This window comes from Carcharhinus amblyrhynchos, chromosome 2 (genome assembly GCF_965287045.1).
Source record: "Carcharhinus amblyrhynchos chromosome 2, sCarAmb.v2.hapA, whole genome shotgun sequence".
In the NCBI taxonomy this organism is placed as follows: Eukaryota; Metazoa; Chordata; class Chondrichthyes; order Carcharhiniformes; family Carcharhinidae; genus Carcharhinus; species Carcharhinus amblyrhynchos.
Window position 1 is genome coordinate 32,947,234 of NC_137325.1, and position 16,517 is coordinate 32,963,750.

Consider the following 16,517-nt stretch of genomic DNA (forward strand, 5'->3'; position numbering starts at 1 on the left):
AGGAACAGCACCTCATCTTCTAATTAGGCCTTCTGGACTTAACATTGAGTTCAACAAGTTCAGACTGTGAACTCTCTCTTCCACATTCCCCCTATTTTTAAATTTTCTATCCATTTATTGTCATTTCTTCCATTGATCCATTTTTTCATTGCTTTTTTTGATCTGGCTTTCAATCTTTTTTTCCCTTACCACTGTCTCTCCACCCCTCCCCCTACCCCACCAGGGCCATCTGTTATCTGTTCAATGTTGTCCTTTGTCACGCTGTTTATCTCTGTTCTACCATAAACACATTCTGATTTCTTAATGTGCCACTATCTTCTTAGCCATGATCACCACTATTTACATTCCCTTTGTAGTTCTGTCAATGACATCTTGTCAGTCTTTCCCTCGCCTCCACCTGTCACTGGACCTCTATTGAGCCCTTATTGCTCCACCATTAAGTTTTGTGTCTTCAGCAAACTTGGAAATATTACATTTGGTTCCCTCATCCAATTCATTGATGTATGTTGTGAATAGTTGGGGCCCAAGCATTGATCCCTGCAGGACCCCACTATCATCCTTCGCCACTTCAAAAAGGACCCATTTATTCCTACTCTTTGTTTCTTCTTTGGAAATAATTCTCAATCCATGCCAAGCAATTACTCCCAATCCCATGTGCTTTAATATTGCATGCTAACCTCTTATGTGGGACTTTATCAAAAACTTTCTGAAAATCAAAATACACCACTACTTTACTACTTACTTATCCCACTTGAATTATCCCATGGTACCATGGTCAGCTTGCTCATTCATATTGCAGACCCCGTCTTATCCATACAAGGGCCTTAATGTTCGTGAGGAATTTAGATGTGGTGGCAGTGACGGAGATGTGTTAAAGGAAGGGCAGGACTGGCAGCTAAATATTCCTGGGTATAAGTGTTTTAGGTGTGACAGGAGGGTTGAAGAGAGGTGGTGGGGTGGCATTGTTAGTTAAGGAGCACATCACAGCGGTGCAGAGGGAGGATAATATGGAGGAGTTAGGGATTGAGTCGCTGTGGGTGGAGTTGAGGAATAGGAAGGGAGCGATTACTATGCTAGGGGTGTACTATAGGCCACCCAACAGCCCACGGGCAGTGGAAGAAGGCATATGTAAAGACATTTTGGATAGGTGCAGAAAGAATAGGGTGGTTGTAGTGGGAGATTTTAATCTTCCTGGAGTGGATTGGAAGGTGCATAGAGCTGGGGGTTCAGATGGGGAGGAATTTGTAAAATGTGTGCTGGAAGGGTCCTTGGAGCAGTACGTAACTAGCCTGACTAGGGACGGGGCTATACTGGATTTAGTTTTGGATAATGAGCTGGGGCAGGTGGTTGAGGTTGCAGTAGGCGAACATGTGGCTAACAGTGACCACAGGTCTGTCTACTTCAGGATAAAAATGGAAAAAGATGAGTGCCGTCTGAAGGGGAGGGTGCTGAACTGGGGGAAGGCAAGCTATAGCCGGATTAGGCAGGAGCTGATGGATACTGATTGGGAGGGGTTGTTTGCGGGTAAGTCCACGGTCGGCAAGTGAGAGGCTTTCAAGGGCAAACTGAAAAGGTTGCAGGAAAGACATGTGCCGGTAAAGAGGAAGGATGGGAAAGGCAGGATTAGAGAGCCTTGGATCACAGGGGATATTGAGGATTTGGTCAGGAAGAAGAGAGAGGCATATGTTAGGACTAAGCAACTGGGAACGGAGAGAGCACTGGAGGAATATAGAGAGAGTAGGAGGGAGCTCATAAGGGGAGTTAGAAGGGCGAAAAGGGGGCATGAAATGGCTTTGGCGGATAGGATTAAGGAAAATCCAAAGGCATTTTACTCTTATATTAGGAACAAAAGGGTGGTTAGAGGGAAAATCGGTCCTCTTAGGGACAAAGGAGGGGAACTGTGCATTGAGTCTGAGGGAATGGGGGAGATCCTGAATGAATACTTTGTGTCAGTGTTCACAAAGGAGAGGGGCTTGGTGTCTTGTAATGTCCTGGAGGGAGCTGAGGACCAGTTGAAGGAAATATGCATTACGAGGGAGGAAGTGTTAGGGTTTTTAGGCAGCATAAAAACTGATAAAGCTCTGGAGCCTGATGGCATTTATCCCAGGCTGCTTAGGGAGGTGAGAGATGAAATTGCTGGGCCTCTAACGCAAATCTTTGTCTCTTCTTTGGACACAGGTGAGGTCCCAGAGGACTGGAGGATAGCTAATGTGGTACCGCTGTTTAAAAAGGGCAGTAGGGATAACCCTGGTAATTATAGGCCGGTGAGTTTGACGTCAGTGGAAGGAAAGTTGTTGGAAAAAATTCTTCGGGATAGGATGTATATGCATTTGCAGCGTTGCAATCTGATTAGGGATACGCAACATGGCTTTGTTCAGGGTAGGTCTTGCCTTACGAATCTGGTAGAATTTTTTGAGGAGGTGACAAAAACGGTTGACGATGGACGAGCCATTGATGTCATCTATATGGATTTCAGTAAGGCGTTTGACAAAGTCCCTCATGGTAGGCTGGTAGAAAAGGTTAAGGCTCATGGGATACAGGGACAGGTATCTAGATGGATTGAAAACTGGCTGGGCAACAGGAGACAGAGAGTTGTAGTGGAAGGGTCCTTTTCTAGCTGGAGGTCTGTCACCAGTGGTGTGCCGCAGGGCTCAGTACTGGGACCTCTTCTATTCATATTATATATAAATGACTTGGAAGAGGGCATACGTGGTGTGATCAGCAAGTTTGAAGATGACACAAAGATGGCAGGATTGGCGGATAGCGAGGAGGAAAGTCAGGTGACACAGCAGGATACAGATAGGCTGGTATATTGGGCAGATAAATGGCAGATGGAATTTAATCCTGATAAATGCGAGGTGATGCATTTTGGAAGGAATAATGTAGAGGGGAGCTACATGATAAAGGATAGACCTATTAAGAGTATAGAAATGCAGAGGGACCTGGGAGTGCAAGTGCACAAGTCTCTGAAGGTGGCAACACAGGTGAAGAAGGTTGCAAAGAAAACTGTGGTATGCTAGCCTTTATAGGAAGGGGTATAGAGTACAAGAGCTGGCGTCTAATGCTACAGTTGTACAGAACGTTGGTTAGACTGCATTTGGAGTACTGCGTCCAGTTCTGGTCACCTTACTACCGGAAGGAGGTGGAGACCCTGGAGAGAGTGCAGAGGAGGTTTACCAGGATGCTGCCTGGTATGGAAGGACTGGGTTATGAGGAAATATTGGGTAAACTGGGGCTCTTCTCCTTAGAAAGACGGAGATTAAGGGTGGATCTGATAGAGGTGTATAAAATAATGAAGGATATAGATAGAGCAAACAGTGGCAGGCTTTTTCCTAGATTGGAGACAAATATCACGAGGGGCCTCGAGCTTAGGGTGAGGGGGGAGAGGTATAATTTGGATGCGAGAGGGAGGTTATTTACACAGAGGGTTGTGGGGGTATGGAATGCACTGCCAAGTAAGGTGGTGGAGGCAGGCACGCTGGACTTGTTTAAGGTTTACTTAGATAGGCACATGAGCGAAACAGCAATGGAGGATTATAGGAGACTGTTTTAAATAAGGATCAGAGCCTCAGGACGTTCCTGGAAATCTAATGTAACATGTGTTGATGTTTTTCCTCTTTTACTCCGCAGGTGCGTCGGTCCACCTTGTTGTCTAACGAGGGGCATGCAACGGTGGGTCGTGCGTGGGCTGTTCTTGGATGTTTCAAGAGTGGCCTAGTACTTCGCGTCGTTTGTGTATGCTTAAAACTGGACCAGCAGATGGGCACCACAACAGCTCAGTGACTATCACTGCTAGCTGTGCAGATACATGGATTTGGGCCTGTGTCTGTGGGAGTTTGCACATTCTCCCTGTGGTTGCATGGGTTTCCTCCGGGTGCTCCAGTTTCCTCCCACACCCCAAAGATGTGCTCTTAGGCTGACAGGTGTAACAAATTGTCCCTAAGTTATTCTCCCCTTAATCTGGTTTCCAATGGGGGTATCATAAGCATAGCCATGGGTCAAAGGTGGAGGAGGAAAAACACATTGATAAGATGGCGGAGCGGGTTCGTTGGGCCGAAGGGCCTGTTTCCTGTGCTGGGTTGCTCTTTGTTCTTTGTCTTTGTTATCCATTGACTCTGTCTACACCTCCCGCTGCTTTGGCAAAGCAGCCAACATAATTAAGAACCCCACGCACCCAAGACATTCTCTCTTCCACCTTCTTCCATGGGGAATAAAATACCAAAGTCTAGGTCACCAACTCAAGAACAGCTTCTTTCCTGCTGCTGTCAGACTTTTGAATGGACCTACCTTGCATTAAGTTGATTTTTCTCTACATTCTAACTATGACTGTAACACAACTTCTGCACTGTCTCATTTCCTTCTCTATAAATGGTGTGCTTTAGCTATATAAGCACACAAGAAACAATACTTTGTATGTTAATACATGTGACAATAATAAATTAAATCAAATCAAAAGAAGGATATGGATACTTTGGAGAAGATACAGAAGAGGTTTACCAGGATGTTGCATTGTTTGGAGAGTTTCAACTATGAGGAGATGTTGAATAAACTTGGTTGTTCTCACAGGAACAACTGAGGTTGGGGGGGGTGACCTGATAGAGGTCTACAACATTGAGTGGCATGGAGAGAGTGGATAGTCAGATGCTGTTTCCTCGGGTAGAAAAGTCAAGTACTAGGGGACATAGATTTAAGGTACATGGGGAAAAGTTTAGAGGAGATGTGCAAGGCAAGTTTCTTACACAGAGGGTACACAGTATGTGTGGAAGGCACTGCCTGGGGAGGTGGTGGGAGCAGGTACAATTGCGGCATTTAAGGGGCAACTAGATGAATACATGAACAGGATGGGATTGGAAGGATACAGACTCTAAGTGATATGATTTTAGTTTAGGCAGGCATCCTGATTGGTGCAGGCTTGGAGGGCCGATGTGCCTGTTCCTGAGCTGGACTTTTCTTTGTTCTTTGTTATTATTCTATGCCACTGGATTATTCACCCATTAACATAACAACTATCCTTCCAAAGTGTCTAGTACACTTGTCCCTTTTCTGAATGGGGATGTCACTGAGACTTACATCAACATAATCATGATTCAATTTGTACAATCTACATTTCGTTCTAGATTCTGCACCTACAGTCACCTCTTACATATCCTAGTTGCAATCTGTATTAACACCTCCTCCTGGTTTGTGAATCATTTCTTCTTTCTTCCCCCACCTTGTATTAAGTTATAAAGGAGTAAACATAAGTACACCAAACAGAAATACAAATGAAGTAACAAAGCAGTGAAATAAAGGATAAAATAAAGATGAAAGTAAAAGTAGTATTACTTTGCAGGTTTAGTTAACTAAATCTGATACCAGCCAAGCAACACATCATGGGAAAGATTTGTTTGAGCACAAGGAAGGATTGCCCCTTAATTGACACACATTCAGCAGGCTGGTCACAAAGTGACACATTTTGGCAGAACCTTATGCCCTTTGTAAAGTTTAAATGTGTGGAGACCATTTCTTTGTCCCAATCCTGCATGGGTCAGAAGTAGACTGAAAATTGGAATCTTCCATGAGGCAGCCAAATCAGAGCCATCTTCATATTCGCCATCCAATTAAGGACAGGTTCCTCGGGTGGGAAACCCAATAGCATCACCTACAGAACACTACAAACTCAAGCCCCACCAGCAGAGGTGTGTGCGGCTGAGGCAGGTAAAGTGTAGGAGGGTGCCTTGAAGTGGAGGCGCTTATACAAACCTAAATAATAGTTGACAATTTATAAGATATGCAGCTCTTAGGGCCATAAAAAGGACAGAATCCCCTCACCCCAAAAAAAATCTAGGAGAGATATGACCGAGGCTGTGTTCTTAGTGATGCATTCAAGGGACCAGTGAGGAGAGACCCTGATGGTCCTCCAGCCTGCCATCTTGGTGGGTGAGGGTGGGAGTGGGGGTGCTGACAGCTATAGTGTTCAGCAATCTGCCCGCATTGGTCCCTTAATTGGCCTAATCAACTATCTGCCACTGCAAACTGTTCAAGTTTCTAACTGTGCTCCTTGTCCTGTCTCCAAACCCACATTCCTGAGGTCAGGAAGTTTCTGCATGTTGGGTGAATCAAGCCTGGTGGTGTATACGTGATGCATCAGAAGTGATAGGAGAAAGGAGAGAAGAATATCTAGCGACATAATATACAAACCATTTACAGAATACTGTTGTCTGTCTTTTCCTCTCTCCGTAAAAAGTCTGACAACACCAGGTTTTAGTCCAACCTATTTATTTGATAATATTCTCACTTGTGAGAATATTATCAAATAAATAGGTTGGACTAAAACCTGGTGTTGTCAGACTTTTTACTGTGTTTACGCCAGTCCAACGCCGGCATACCCACATCTTTTCCTCTCTCCCACAGAGAATGAGTGAACAGGCTCATGTTTTAGTCTCTGCAATTGGTGAAAAAGGTATCCCAGAAAGCTTTGCAGAAATCATCAAGGAACATTTCAACATCATCTGCTGTGAAGAATTCCTGAAAGACGAAAAGGAGCTTGCTAATAAAATCCAGGCTTTAATTCAATGGCAATGTTTTCCCAAAATAGATGAAAAGCTTCTAAAATCTCTACCTCAGTTGAAGATTGTTGTAAACCATGGAGTTGGTGTGGACCACTTGAATCTACCCTTGATCTATAGTTTTGGAGTGAAGGTGGCCAACACTCCCCATGTGGTGGACAATGCTACAGCTGAAATGGGCATGGCTTTAATGTTGGTATCGGCCAGGAATATACTGGAAGGTAAGATGGGGATTGTTGTGAAGTTGAGTAGAGTAATTGTAGATTGATGTTTGTAAAATGTTAGGGAGAAAGCACTGCATGATCCCTTTAAAAGGTGGTGCTTTTTCTATGCTTAGGGTTACAAAAAAATGCAAGTAAGTATAAAGCCCCAGGCCGAAATGTTTGTATTGAAAGGCCAAGCAGCATTGTTACCAAGGCAACAGGCTTTCAGGCTTTTGATTTTTTTAAAAATTCAGCCAATCAATTTGAATTAGACACTTAAATACCAGGAACCTTTTAAATTTAAATCTGATGGTTTTGGCAACCAAGGACCAATCCTATTGTGGGGGATATTGATATGTCATCACAGGTATAAAATGAAGAGGGCAGTGAGACAAAAGGCAGAGAGTGACTGCTGCCTGCCATAGCTCTTAGGTCAAAGCCTCATCTAGATAGCAAAGGTGCCAAAGAAGAATCAACAGAGAAGGCTCAAAATATTTCAGACGATGCAAAACCTGGTTGTAATTAAGAGAATGACTACAATTCTTTTTTTTCGTTAATGAGTGGGAAATGTATTTATTGGAACAGCATGCCATTAGAATCGTGTTTTATTCAGTTTGTTAATAGTTTAGGGAACTTGTTCACTCTTAGTGAGATAAATAAATTATTAATTGTTGATTTTAGAGAGCATGTCAGGGAGTTATTTTGAGTTAACAGCTAGAAGTTGCTGAAGAGCAGATCATACTATTTCACACTCACTTTTACAGATTATAGGGCGAGATACTCCCTATTGAGTGGTTAGGTGTTAGTTCTCGGGGGGCATCAACCTCTGTTTTATAACAGGATGTAAAATGAAAATGTGCAAAACGGATAACAGCTAACTTTCAGAATACTACTTTTGTGGTTTAATACCAAGGTTAGGACATGATTTAATAAATATAAAATGTGCAGGTTAGAATCATGGAATCGTACAGCATAGAAATAGGTTATTCACATAGGCTAATCACATTCCCTGGCTTTTCTAAAGCTCTTTCTAGCTCTTTTTGAAAAGAATTGATAGACTGTGCTTCATGAACACTATGGGTTGAACTTAATGCCCCCTTTAGGGGGCAGGTTCTGAGACAGGCAGGCCAACTGATTGGGCATGAAGATTTTCACCTTGATTCAACTTCAGCAAATCATTTTGCTAAAAGGTTGAAACAGTTTGCTTTTTAAATTTTAGGTCATAAGATTGCAACTTCCCCGGATACTAGAAGTTATCAATTGAACTGCTTTGGAGTAGAAGTGACTGGGGCCACTCTTGGAATCATTGGAATGGGACGGATTGGATACAAAGTTGCTCAAAGAGCCAAAGGATTTGATATGAAAATTCTGTATCATAACAGGAACAGGAGGTAACGTTTGTGGGAGATTCCATGAAAGGAGTAGTTTCTCACATTTGAGGAACATAGACAAAATGTGGTAACAGAGTGTATTGAGGCACACATTGGTATAATGGCACAATTTTAGTCCCTGCACTCAGCACTTCACCTGCACCCTGGGCAGAAGAGGGTTGAATGTTTGTCACTGTGGGTTTATCTCAGGATTTGTTGTCTTCTTTCTTGAAGACATCTTGTTGGAGGCAATGGTCTTTCATTCTAAAACGTTTAGTTGCATGCTAACTATTTACAAAGGTTAAATAAGACCAAGACATCACTGGACTATTGTCTGACTGCTTCATATTCATCTCCTCTCAGTAAGTAACATCAATGTGGTATAACTGCTTATGTATATGCTCAGTACCAATCATTAGAGTCTTTATTTCCATAGTATTAAACATACATGGAGAAGAGGTGATGAAATAGTGATATTATCATTGGGCTAGTAACCCAGAGACTGATGGTAATGCCCTGGTCGCCTAGGTTCAAATCCCACCATGGCAGATAATGAAATGTGAATTTAATAATAATCTAGAATTAAAAGTTTAAGGATGACCATGAAAACATTGCCTATTGTCATAAAATAGGAGTAGGCCTTTTAACTGTTTGAGCCTGCACCATAATCATAGCTGATCCTCTATCTCAGTAACATACTCCCGTGCTCTCCCCATATGCCTTGACACCTCTAGAGCCAAGAAGTCTATTTCCTTCTTAAATATATTCAGTAATTTGTCTCCACAGCCTTCTGTGTTAGAGAATTCCACAGGTTCGCCACACTCTGATTGGAGCATTTCTCCTCATTTCAGTCCTAATGGTCTACCCCATATCCTGCGATTGTGACCCATAGTTCGAGAACCACCCCAACCAGAGGAAACAACATCCCTACATTCAGTCTGTCCAGCTGTCAGAATTTTATACGTGTTAATTAGATCCTTTCTCATTCTTCTAAACTCCACTTTTCCTGAGTATAATCCCAGTTGACACAATCTATCCTCATAAGACAATCCTGCCATCCCAGGAATCAGCCTGGTGAACTTATGCTGCACTTCAAGTATGGCAAGCATTTCCTTTCTACAGAGGAAGACCAAAATTGCATACAGTAATCCAAGTGTGGTCTCACCAAGGTCCTATACAGCTGCAGTAAGATATCCTTGCTCCTATCCTTCTTGCAATACAGGCCAACATAGCATTTGCCTTCCCAACTGCTTGCTATACCTGCATGCTTGCTTTGCAGAACATCACCAGTTCATCCACATGCAGGATCCGGATCTTCCAATCACTTGTCATCCCAACACACTATTCTGCTCTCATGTCCATATGTCTATCTTTGGCCTGCTGCAATGTTCCGTAAAGCCCGATGCAAACTGGAAGGACAGCACCTCATCTTTCAATTAGGCAGATTACAGCCTTCCAGACTTAACATTGAGTTCAACAACTTCAGACTGTGAATCTCCTTCACCTTCAGCCTATTTTTAAAATTTCTATCCATTTATTTTCATTTCTTGATCCATTTTTCCATCACTTTTTTTAGTCCGGGCTTCAATCTTTATTTCCCTTATCACTGTTTCTCCTCCCCTTTCCCCTATCCCACTGGGGCCATCTGTTATCTGTTCAGTATTGTCCTTTGTCATACTGTTCATCTCTGTTCTACCATCAACATATTCTAATTTCTTAATGTGCCACAATCTTTTTGACCATGATCACCACTATTTACATTGTCTTTGCGTTTCTGTCTATAACATTTTTGCCAATGTTTCTTCCACCTATCACTGGCCCTCTATTTAGCCCTTACTACTCCATCATCATGTTTTGTGTCTTCAGCAAACCTGGAAGTATTACAATTGGTTCCCTCATCCAATTCATTGATATACATTGTGAATAGCTGGGGCCCAAGCACTGATCTTTATGGGACCCCACCAACACTGTCTGATACTTCAAAAAATTCATTCATTCCTACTCTTTGTTTCCTGTTGCTAACCAATTCTCATTCCATGCCATGTGCTTAATATTGCCCACTAACCTCTTGTGCAGGACTTTATCGAAAGCTTTCTAAAAATCCAAATACATCCGTACTTTCCTATTTACTCATCCTACTTGAATAATACTATGGTGTCATGGTCAGCTTGCTTATTCACCTTGCAGATCCCCTCTTATCCATACAAACTGCAAGGACCATGAACCTGTTGGAAAATTGCAGGGAAGGAGGCTCTTCCACTTCTTACCTGCCTAACCGCAGTCAAACCCTCCTGTACCTGACCATGAACTAAATCAGATGACCCTAGTCTAAGGGGCATGATTGCCCCCCTATAGTAAAGGTAACGTTCTCCCTCCCTGATCCTTCACAGTGACCATAGCTCAGCCTTGAACTCATCAGCTCCGAGTTGAAATTCCTCAAGTTGCAGGCACTGACTGCAGATTTGGTTGCCATGAATCACACTGGTGTCCATCAGCTCCCTCATAGTACAGTTGAAAAACAACCTTATAGTGTTTTAATTAAAGTATTTATTTTAATTAAGGCCACGACTCACCAACCACTGATGTTACCAATTTAAATCTTAAGTAATACTAATAAACTTTACCAAATTAATACGTATGAGTGGGAAATCAAAACATAGGATGAGATGTTCCTCCCCCTCTGTGTTCTGCAGAGGCTAAGGCAGCACACCAGTGGCTGGCAGCAGGATCTTCTGGTCCCATCGTTGTCAACAGGGTTTCCCGTTGGATGTACCCCTTGCCGCTGCAAAACCCGCATCAGGCATGCAACGTATACGGGACCATAATATCCTGCCAGCGTGAACAGGCAGAAAATCCTGCTCGTAAAATCAGTTTAGAAAACAAGTACAGTTTGATTGCTATTCACAGCCAGATTGACAATTATATAAAAGCGGAAATACTAACCCATAATCTATGGACTGCTAGTGTAGCATCATAATATCTACATTACCATAACTATTGTGTTGTTGTACTTTCTGCTGCGCTAACTTATCTATTTCATTTTAATGACTGACTCTCTTTGTTCAGTTTGTTTTATGTTGGAAAGAGTGATACCTTTGATAGTTGCATTGAAGAGATGATTTCCAAAGGATGGAGACTCTTGACAATTTTCCATAAGTTGTTCAAGTTGCTTTTCACAATATCCAACTTCTAAAATAGATGTCAACAAGACAATAACTATAACAGATCACAACAAAATAAAATGGCGACAGCCTAATTCAGATATTTTTGGGTCACTGGGCCAGCGGAATTCACTGGGGATGGGTGTTTAAATAATCAATATGCAGATGAAGATTATTTGCATTTATATAACGCTTCATTGCATCCTCAGGCCATTCTAAATGTATTATAGCTGTTGAATTACAATAAAAATAGTTGATGTTTTTATTGAAACAACTATGTTTAATGCATATATGAACTGCACAGCAAAGTCCCACGGACAACAAATTAAATAAATGATGTTGATTTGATTTTGATTTAATTTATTATTGTCACATGTAATAGCATACAGTGAAAAGTATTGTTTCTTGCATGCTATATAGACAAAACATACTGTTCATAGAGAAGGAAACAAGAGAGTGCAGAATGTAGTGTCACAGACAGAGCTAGGTTGTAGAGAAAGATCAACTTAATGCAAGTTAAGTCCATTCAAAAGTCTGGCAGCAGCAGGGAAGAAGCTGTTCTTGAGTTGGTTGATGGTATGTGACCTCAGAATTCTGTATCTTTTTCCCCTGCTCCTATTTCTTATGTTCTTATGTTATGAATAAGGTGGAAGAAAGAGTGTCCGGGGTATGTGGGGTCCTTAATTATGCTGGCATCAGGAAGTGTAAACAGAGTCAATGGATGGGAGGCTGGTTTTTGTGATGGATTGGGCTACATTCACGACCTTTTGTAGTTTCTTGTGGTCTTGGGCAGAGCAAGAGCCATAGAAGCTGTGATGCAACCAGAAAGAATGCTTTCTATGGTGCATCTGTAAAAGTTGGTGAGAGTCATAGGTGACTTGCCAAATTTCCTTTGTCTTCTGAGAACATAGGGGCTGGAACATATAACCTTCTGAGTGGGGCTGGAGCACAACCTTATGAATCAGAGTCGCTGAACCAGGATGACATAGATTGTCACTTAGCTGAAGTAGTGCAACAAGCTAAGCAGCAGTAAGTTTTAGTGGATAAATATGAAACATCAGCACAAGGCTTGACCTTTCTCAGACCAATTAATTTAGTACTTTGTTGGTTGAGGGAGCAATGCTGGCCAGGGCATCAACAGTCTGTTCTTCAAACTGTGCTAGGAGCTTTTGCACCATCTGAACAGGGAGATCTAATGGTTTCATATGTCAGTATGAAACACAGCATCTGCCAACAAAGCATAAGGTTACAACTGCACAGATGTATAGAGTGGGGCTCAAACTCAATCTTCTGAATCAGAGTCACTGAGCCAAGATGACATGGATTATCATTTGGCTGAAGTGGTGCAACAAGCTAAGCAGCAAAGAGTTTTAGTGGATGAATATGAAACATCAGCATAAGGCTTGACCTCAGTGAAGACAAGATTGCAGTGCCAGAGGGATAAAATACAAATTAAAAGATCTATTGAAAAATGTCAAAAGCTGTTCAACCTAAAAATTGTTCAGTTCCAACTTCATCACTAATACTATATTTAATTGTACAAGGAACGTGAACTTACTTCACCTTTTTAAAACATTCCTTAAATGATTCCATTTTAAATGAGAGAAATTAGTACTTCATTTTCCTCAGTACATTATTATTCAAATTAAAAAACTGCAAGTGTCTATTTTACTTCTCTGTGGCAATTCCTGGTTAGTTGTTTTTTTTTCAAGAGGCTGATATCTTTAAAGGCAACTTGTAGAATTATACTGCACAAAAAGAAGACATGTAGCACATCCAGCTCTTCGAAGGAATTACCAAATTAGGCCCAGTTCTTTCCTCATAGCATTTAAATTCTTTCCCTTCTAATATCTATTCATTTCCCTTTTGAAAGTTACTGTAGAATCTGTTTCTACTACCCTTTTAGGCAGTGCATTAGCGATCACAACATCTCACTGCGTATTTTTTTCTTTCACCTCTAATTTGTTTGCCAATCACCTCTGATCTTTGTCCACTTCATTACTCACCTTTCTGCCACTGAACAGAACATAAGAACATAAGAAATAGGAGCAGGAGTAGGCCATCTAGCTCTTCGAGCCTGCCCCGCCATTCAATAAGATCATGGCTGATCTGAAGTGGATCAGTTCCACTTTCCCGCTTTCTCCCCATAACCCTGAATTCTCCTGTCTATCAGAAACCTATCTACCCGTGACTTAAATATATTCAGCGAGGTAGCCTCCACCACTTCAACGGGCAGAGAATTCCAGAGATTCACCACCCTTTGAGTGAAGAAGTTCCTCCTCAACTCCGATCTGAACTGCCCCCCGCACTTATTTTGAGGCTGTGCCCTCTAGTCCTGCTATCCTTTCTAAGCGGGAAGAATCTCTCTACCTCTACCCTATCTATCCCCTTCATTAACTTGTATGTCTCTATAAGATCCCCCCTCAGCCTTCTAAACTCCAACGAGTACAGACCCAGTCTATTCAATCTCTCTTCATAGGCTAGCCCCCTCATCTCCGGTATCAGCCTAGTGAACCATCTCTGCACTCCCTCCAAGGCCAATATGTCCTTCCGCAAGTGCGGAGACCAAAACTGCACACAGTACTCCAGCTGCGGCCTCACCAGTACTCTGTGCAGTTGCAGCAAGACCTCCCTGCTTTTATACTCTATCCCCCTCACTATAAAGGCCAACATTCCAGTCGCCTTCTTGATCACCTGCTGCACCTGCAGACTGGGTTTTTGCGATTCGTGCACAAGGACCCCCCAGGTCCCTCTGCACCATAGCATTCTGCAGCTTTTCACCTTTTAAATAAAAATCCCTCCTACTATTATTTCTACCAAAGTGGATAACCTCACAGTTGTTAACATTATACTCCACGTGCCAGGTCCTCGCTCACTCAGCCTATCCAGATCTCTCTGCAGACTGTCCACACCCTCCACGCAATTTGCTTTTCCACTCATCTTCGTGTCATCAGCAAATTTCGTTACACTCAACCCCCTCCTCCAGATCATCTATGTAAATGGTAAACAGTTGAGGCCCCAGCACCGATCCCTGCGGCACTCCACTAGTCACCAACTGCCAACCAGAATATCACCCATTGATTCCAACTCTCTGCTTCCTATTAGACAGCCAATCCTCTATCCACGCTATCACCTTATCCCCAACTCCGTGCACCCTAACCTTTTGCAGCAAACTCCGTGCACCCTAACCTTTTGCAGCAATTTCTCCTTTTGCAACAGTTTCTCCTAATGTATCAAAACCCTCCACAATTTTGAGCACATTTATCAAATCACAATTTAACCTTCTCTTCGAAGCAGAACAAACTCAGTTTCTCCAGTCTCTTCACAATACTGAAGTTGGTATTGCATTCTAGTAAATCCTTTCTGCACCTTGTTTATGGTCTAAACTGTGGTGCCCAGAATTGAACACTAGTTCCCAGTGGAGGTCTAAGGTTTTTGTAAGTGTTTAACACAACATCTTGTTTTTGTACTTAGTGCCTCTAATGAAAAAACTGAGAATCTCAGGCATTTTCAACAACCTTCTCAATTTTTCCTGCCACCTTCGATGGTTTGAATATATACCCTCAGGTCTCTGTTCTTGCATCTTCTTTAAAATTATACCACATCATACAATTAGAATCAAACATAATAACGAGCTATTCTTCCCAGATGGCCCATGCCAGTGGTTATACTTCACATGAGACTCCTCAAAATGTAATTATTTCCTTGCACAATAGCATATCTCTGCATTCCTTCCTGCTCATTTATACATCAATCATCCCCTTTAAATTGTCAGTGGTATCTGCTCAACCACTGTGACAGTGAGTTCCACTTGGCCTTTGCATGAAGAATTCATCCTAAATTCTTTATTTGATCTATTAATACATGCTTTATATTTACACATTCTTGTTCTGGACTCACCTACAAGTGAAAACCCTTTCTGCACATCCATTGCATTCCTAATTCTAAAGACCCTTATCATATCTCCTTTCGAAATAGTTGAACCTCTGAATCCTATCATAAATTGTATCCTCTCATTTCTTGCTGTCTGGATTTAGATATCTTTACTGCATTTCCTCCATTGTCTCAATATCATTTTGTAATATAGTGACCACAGCTGTATACAGTTACCCCAAATATATTCAATTTGACATTACTCTACTCCAATGATTTTGTATGTTGATGAAGGGACAAGGGAAATTGTCAATAAGCAACAGATGATCCAAAGGCATTTTACTCTTATATTAGGAGCAAGAGAGTGGTTAGAGGGAAAATTGGTCCTTTTAGGGACAAAGGAGGGGAGCTATGCATCGAGTCTGAGGGAATGGGGGAGATCCTGAATGAATACTTTGCATCGGTATTCACAAAGGAGAGGGGTTTGGTGTCGTGTAATGTCTTGGAGGGAACTGTAGATCAGTTGAAGGAAATATCCATTATGAGGGAGGAAGTGCTAGGGTTTTTAGGTAGCATAAAAACGGATAAAGCTCCGGGGCCTGATGGTATTTATCCCAGGCTGCTTAGGGAGGTGAACGATGAAATTGCTGGGCCTCTGACGCAAATCTTTGTCTCTTCTTTGGACACAGGTGAGGTCCCAGAGGACTGGAGGGTAGCTAATGCGGTACCGCTGTTTAAAAAGGGTAGTAGGGATAACCCTGGTAATTATAGGCAAGTGAGTTTGACATCGGTGGTAGGAAAATTATTGGAAAAAATTCTTAGGGATAGGATGTATAAGCATTTAGAGCGTTGCGATCTGATTAGGGATACGCAACATGGCTTTGTTCAGGAGAGGTCTTGCCTTACGAATCTTGTAGAATTTTTTGAGGAGGTGACAAAACGGTTGACGATGGGCGAGCCATTGATGTCATCTATATGGATTTCAGTAAGGCGTTTGACAAAGTCCCTCACGGTAGGCTGGTAGAAAAGGTTAAGGCACATGGGATACAAGGACAGGTAGCTAGGTGGATCGAAAACTGGCTGGGCAATAGGAGACAGAGAGTAGTAGTGGAAGGGTCCTTTTCTGGCTGGAGGTCAGTCACCAGTCGTGTGCCGCAGGGCTCAGTACTGGGACCTCTCCTCTTTGTAATATATATAAACGACTTGGAAGAGGGCGTACGTGGTGTGATCAGCAAGTTTGCAGATGACACCAAGATGGCAGGATTGGCGGATACTGAGACAGATTGTCAGGTGACACAGCAGGACATAGATCGGTTGGTATATTGGGCAGATAGATGGCAGATGGAATTTAATCCTGACAAA

General features: G+C 42.3%; 1 protein-coding gene across 2 annotated transcripts in view; it reads left to right on the plus strand.

The window, feature by feature from the left end:
* The window catches only part of LOC145353449 (putative 2-ketogluconate reductase), a 70,805-nt gene that overhangs the window by 44,610 nt on the left and 9,678 nt on the right, over nucleotides 1–16,517 (plus strand). For both annotated transcript variants that reach the window (XM_080204235.1, XM_080204244.1), the window contains exons 2-3: nucleotides 6,394–6,769; nucleotides 7,971–8,142. In XM_080204235.1, the coding sequence (XP_080060361.1) occupies nucleotides 6,394–6,769; nucleotides 7,971–8,142 (548 nt within the window). The remainder of the gene's footprint in view (nucleotides 1–6,393; nucleotides 6,770–7,970; nucleotides 8,143–16,517) is intronic.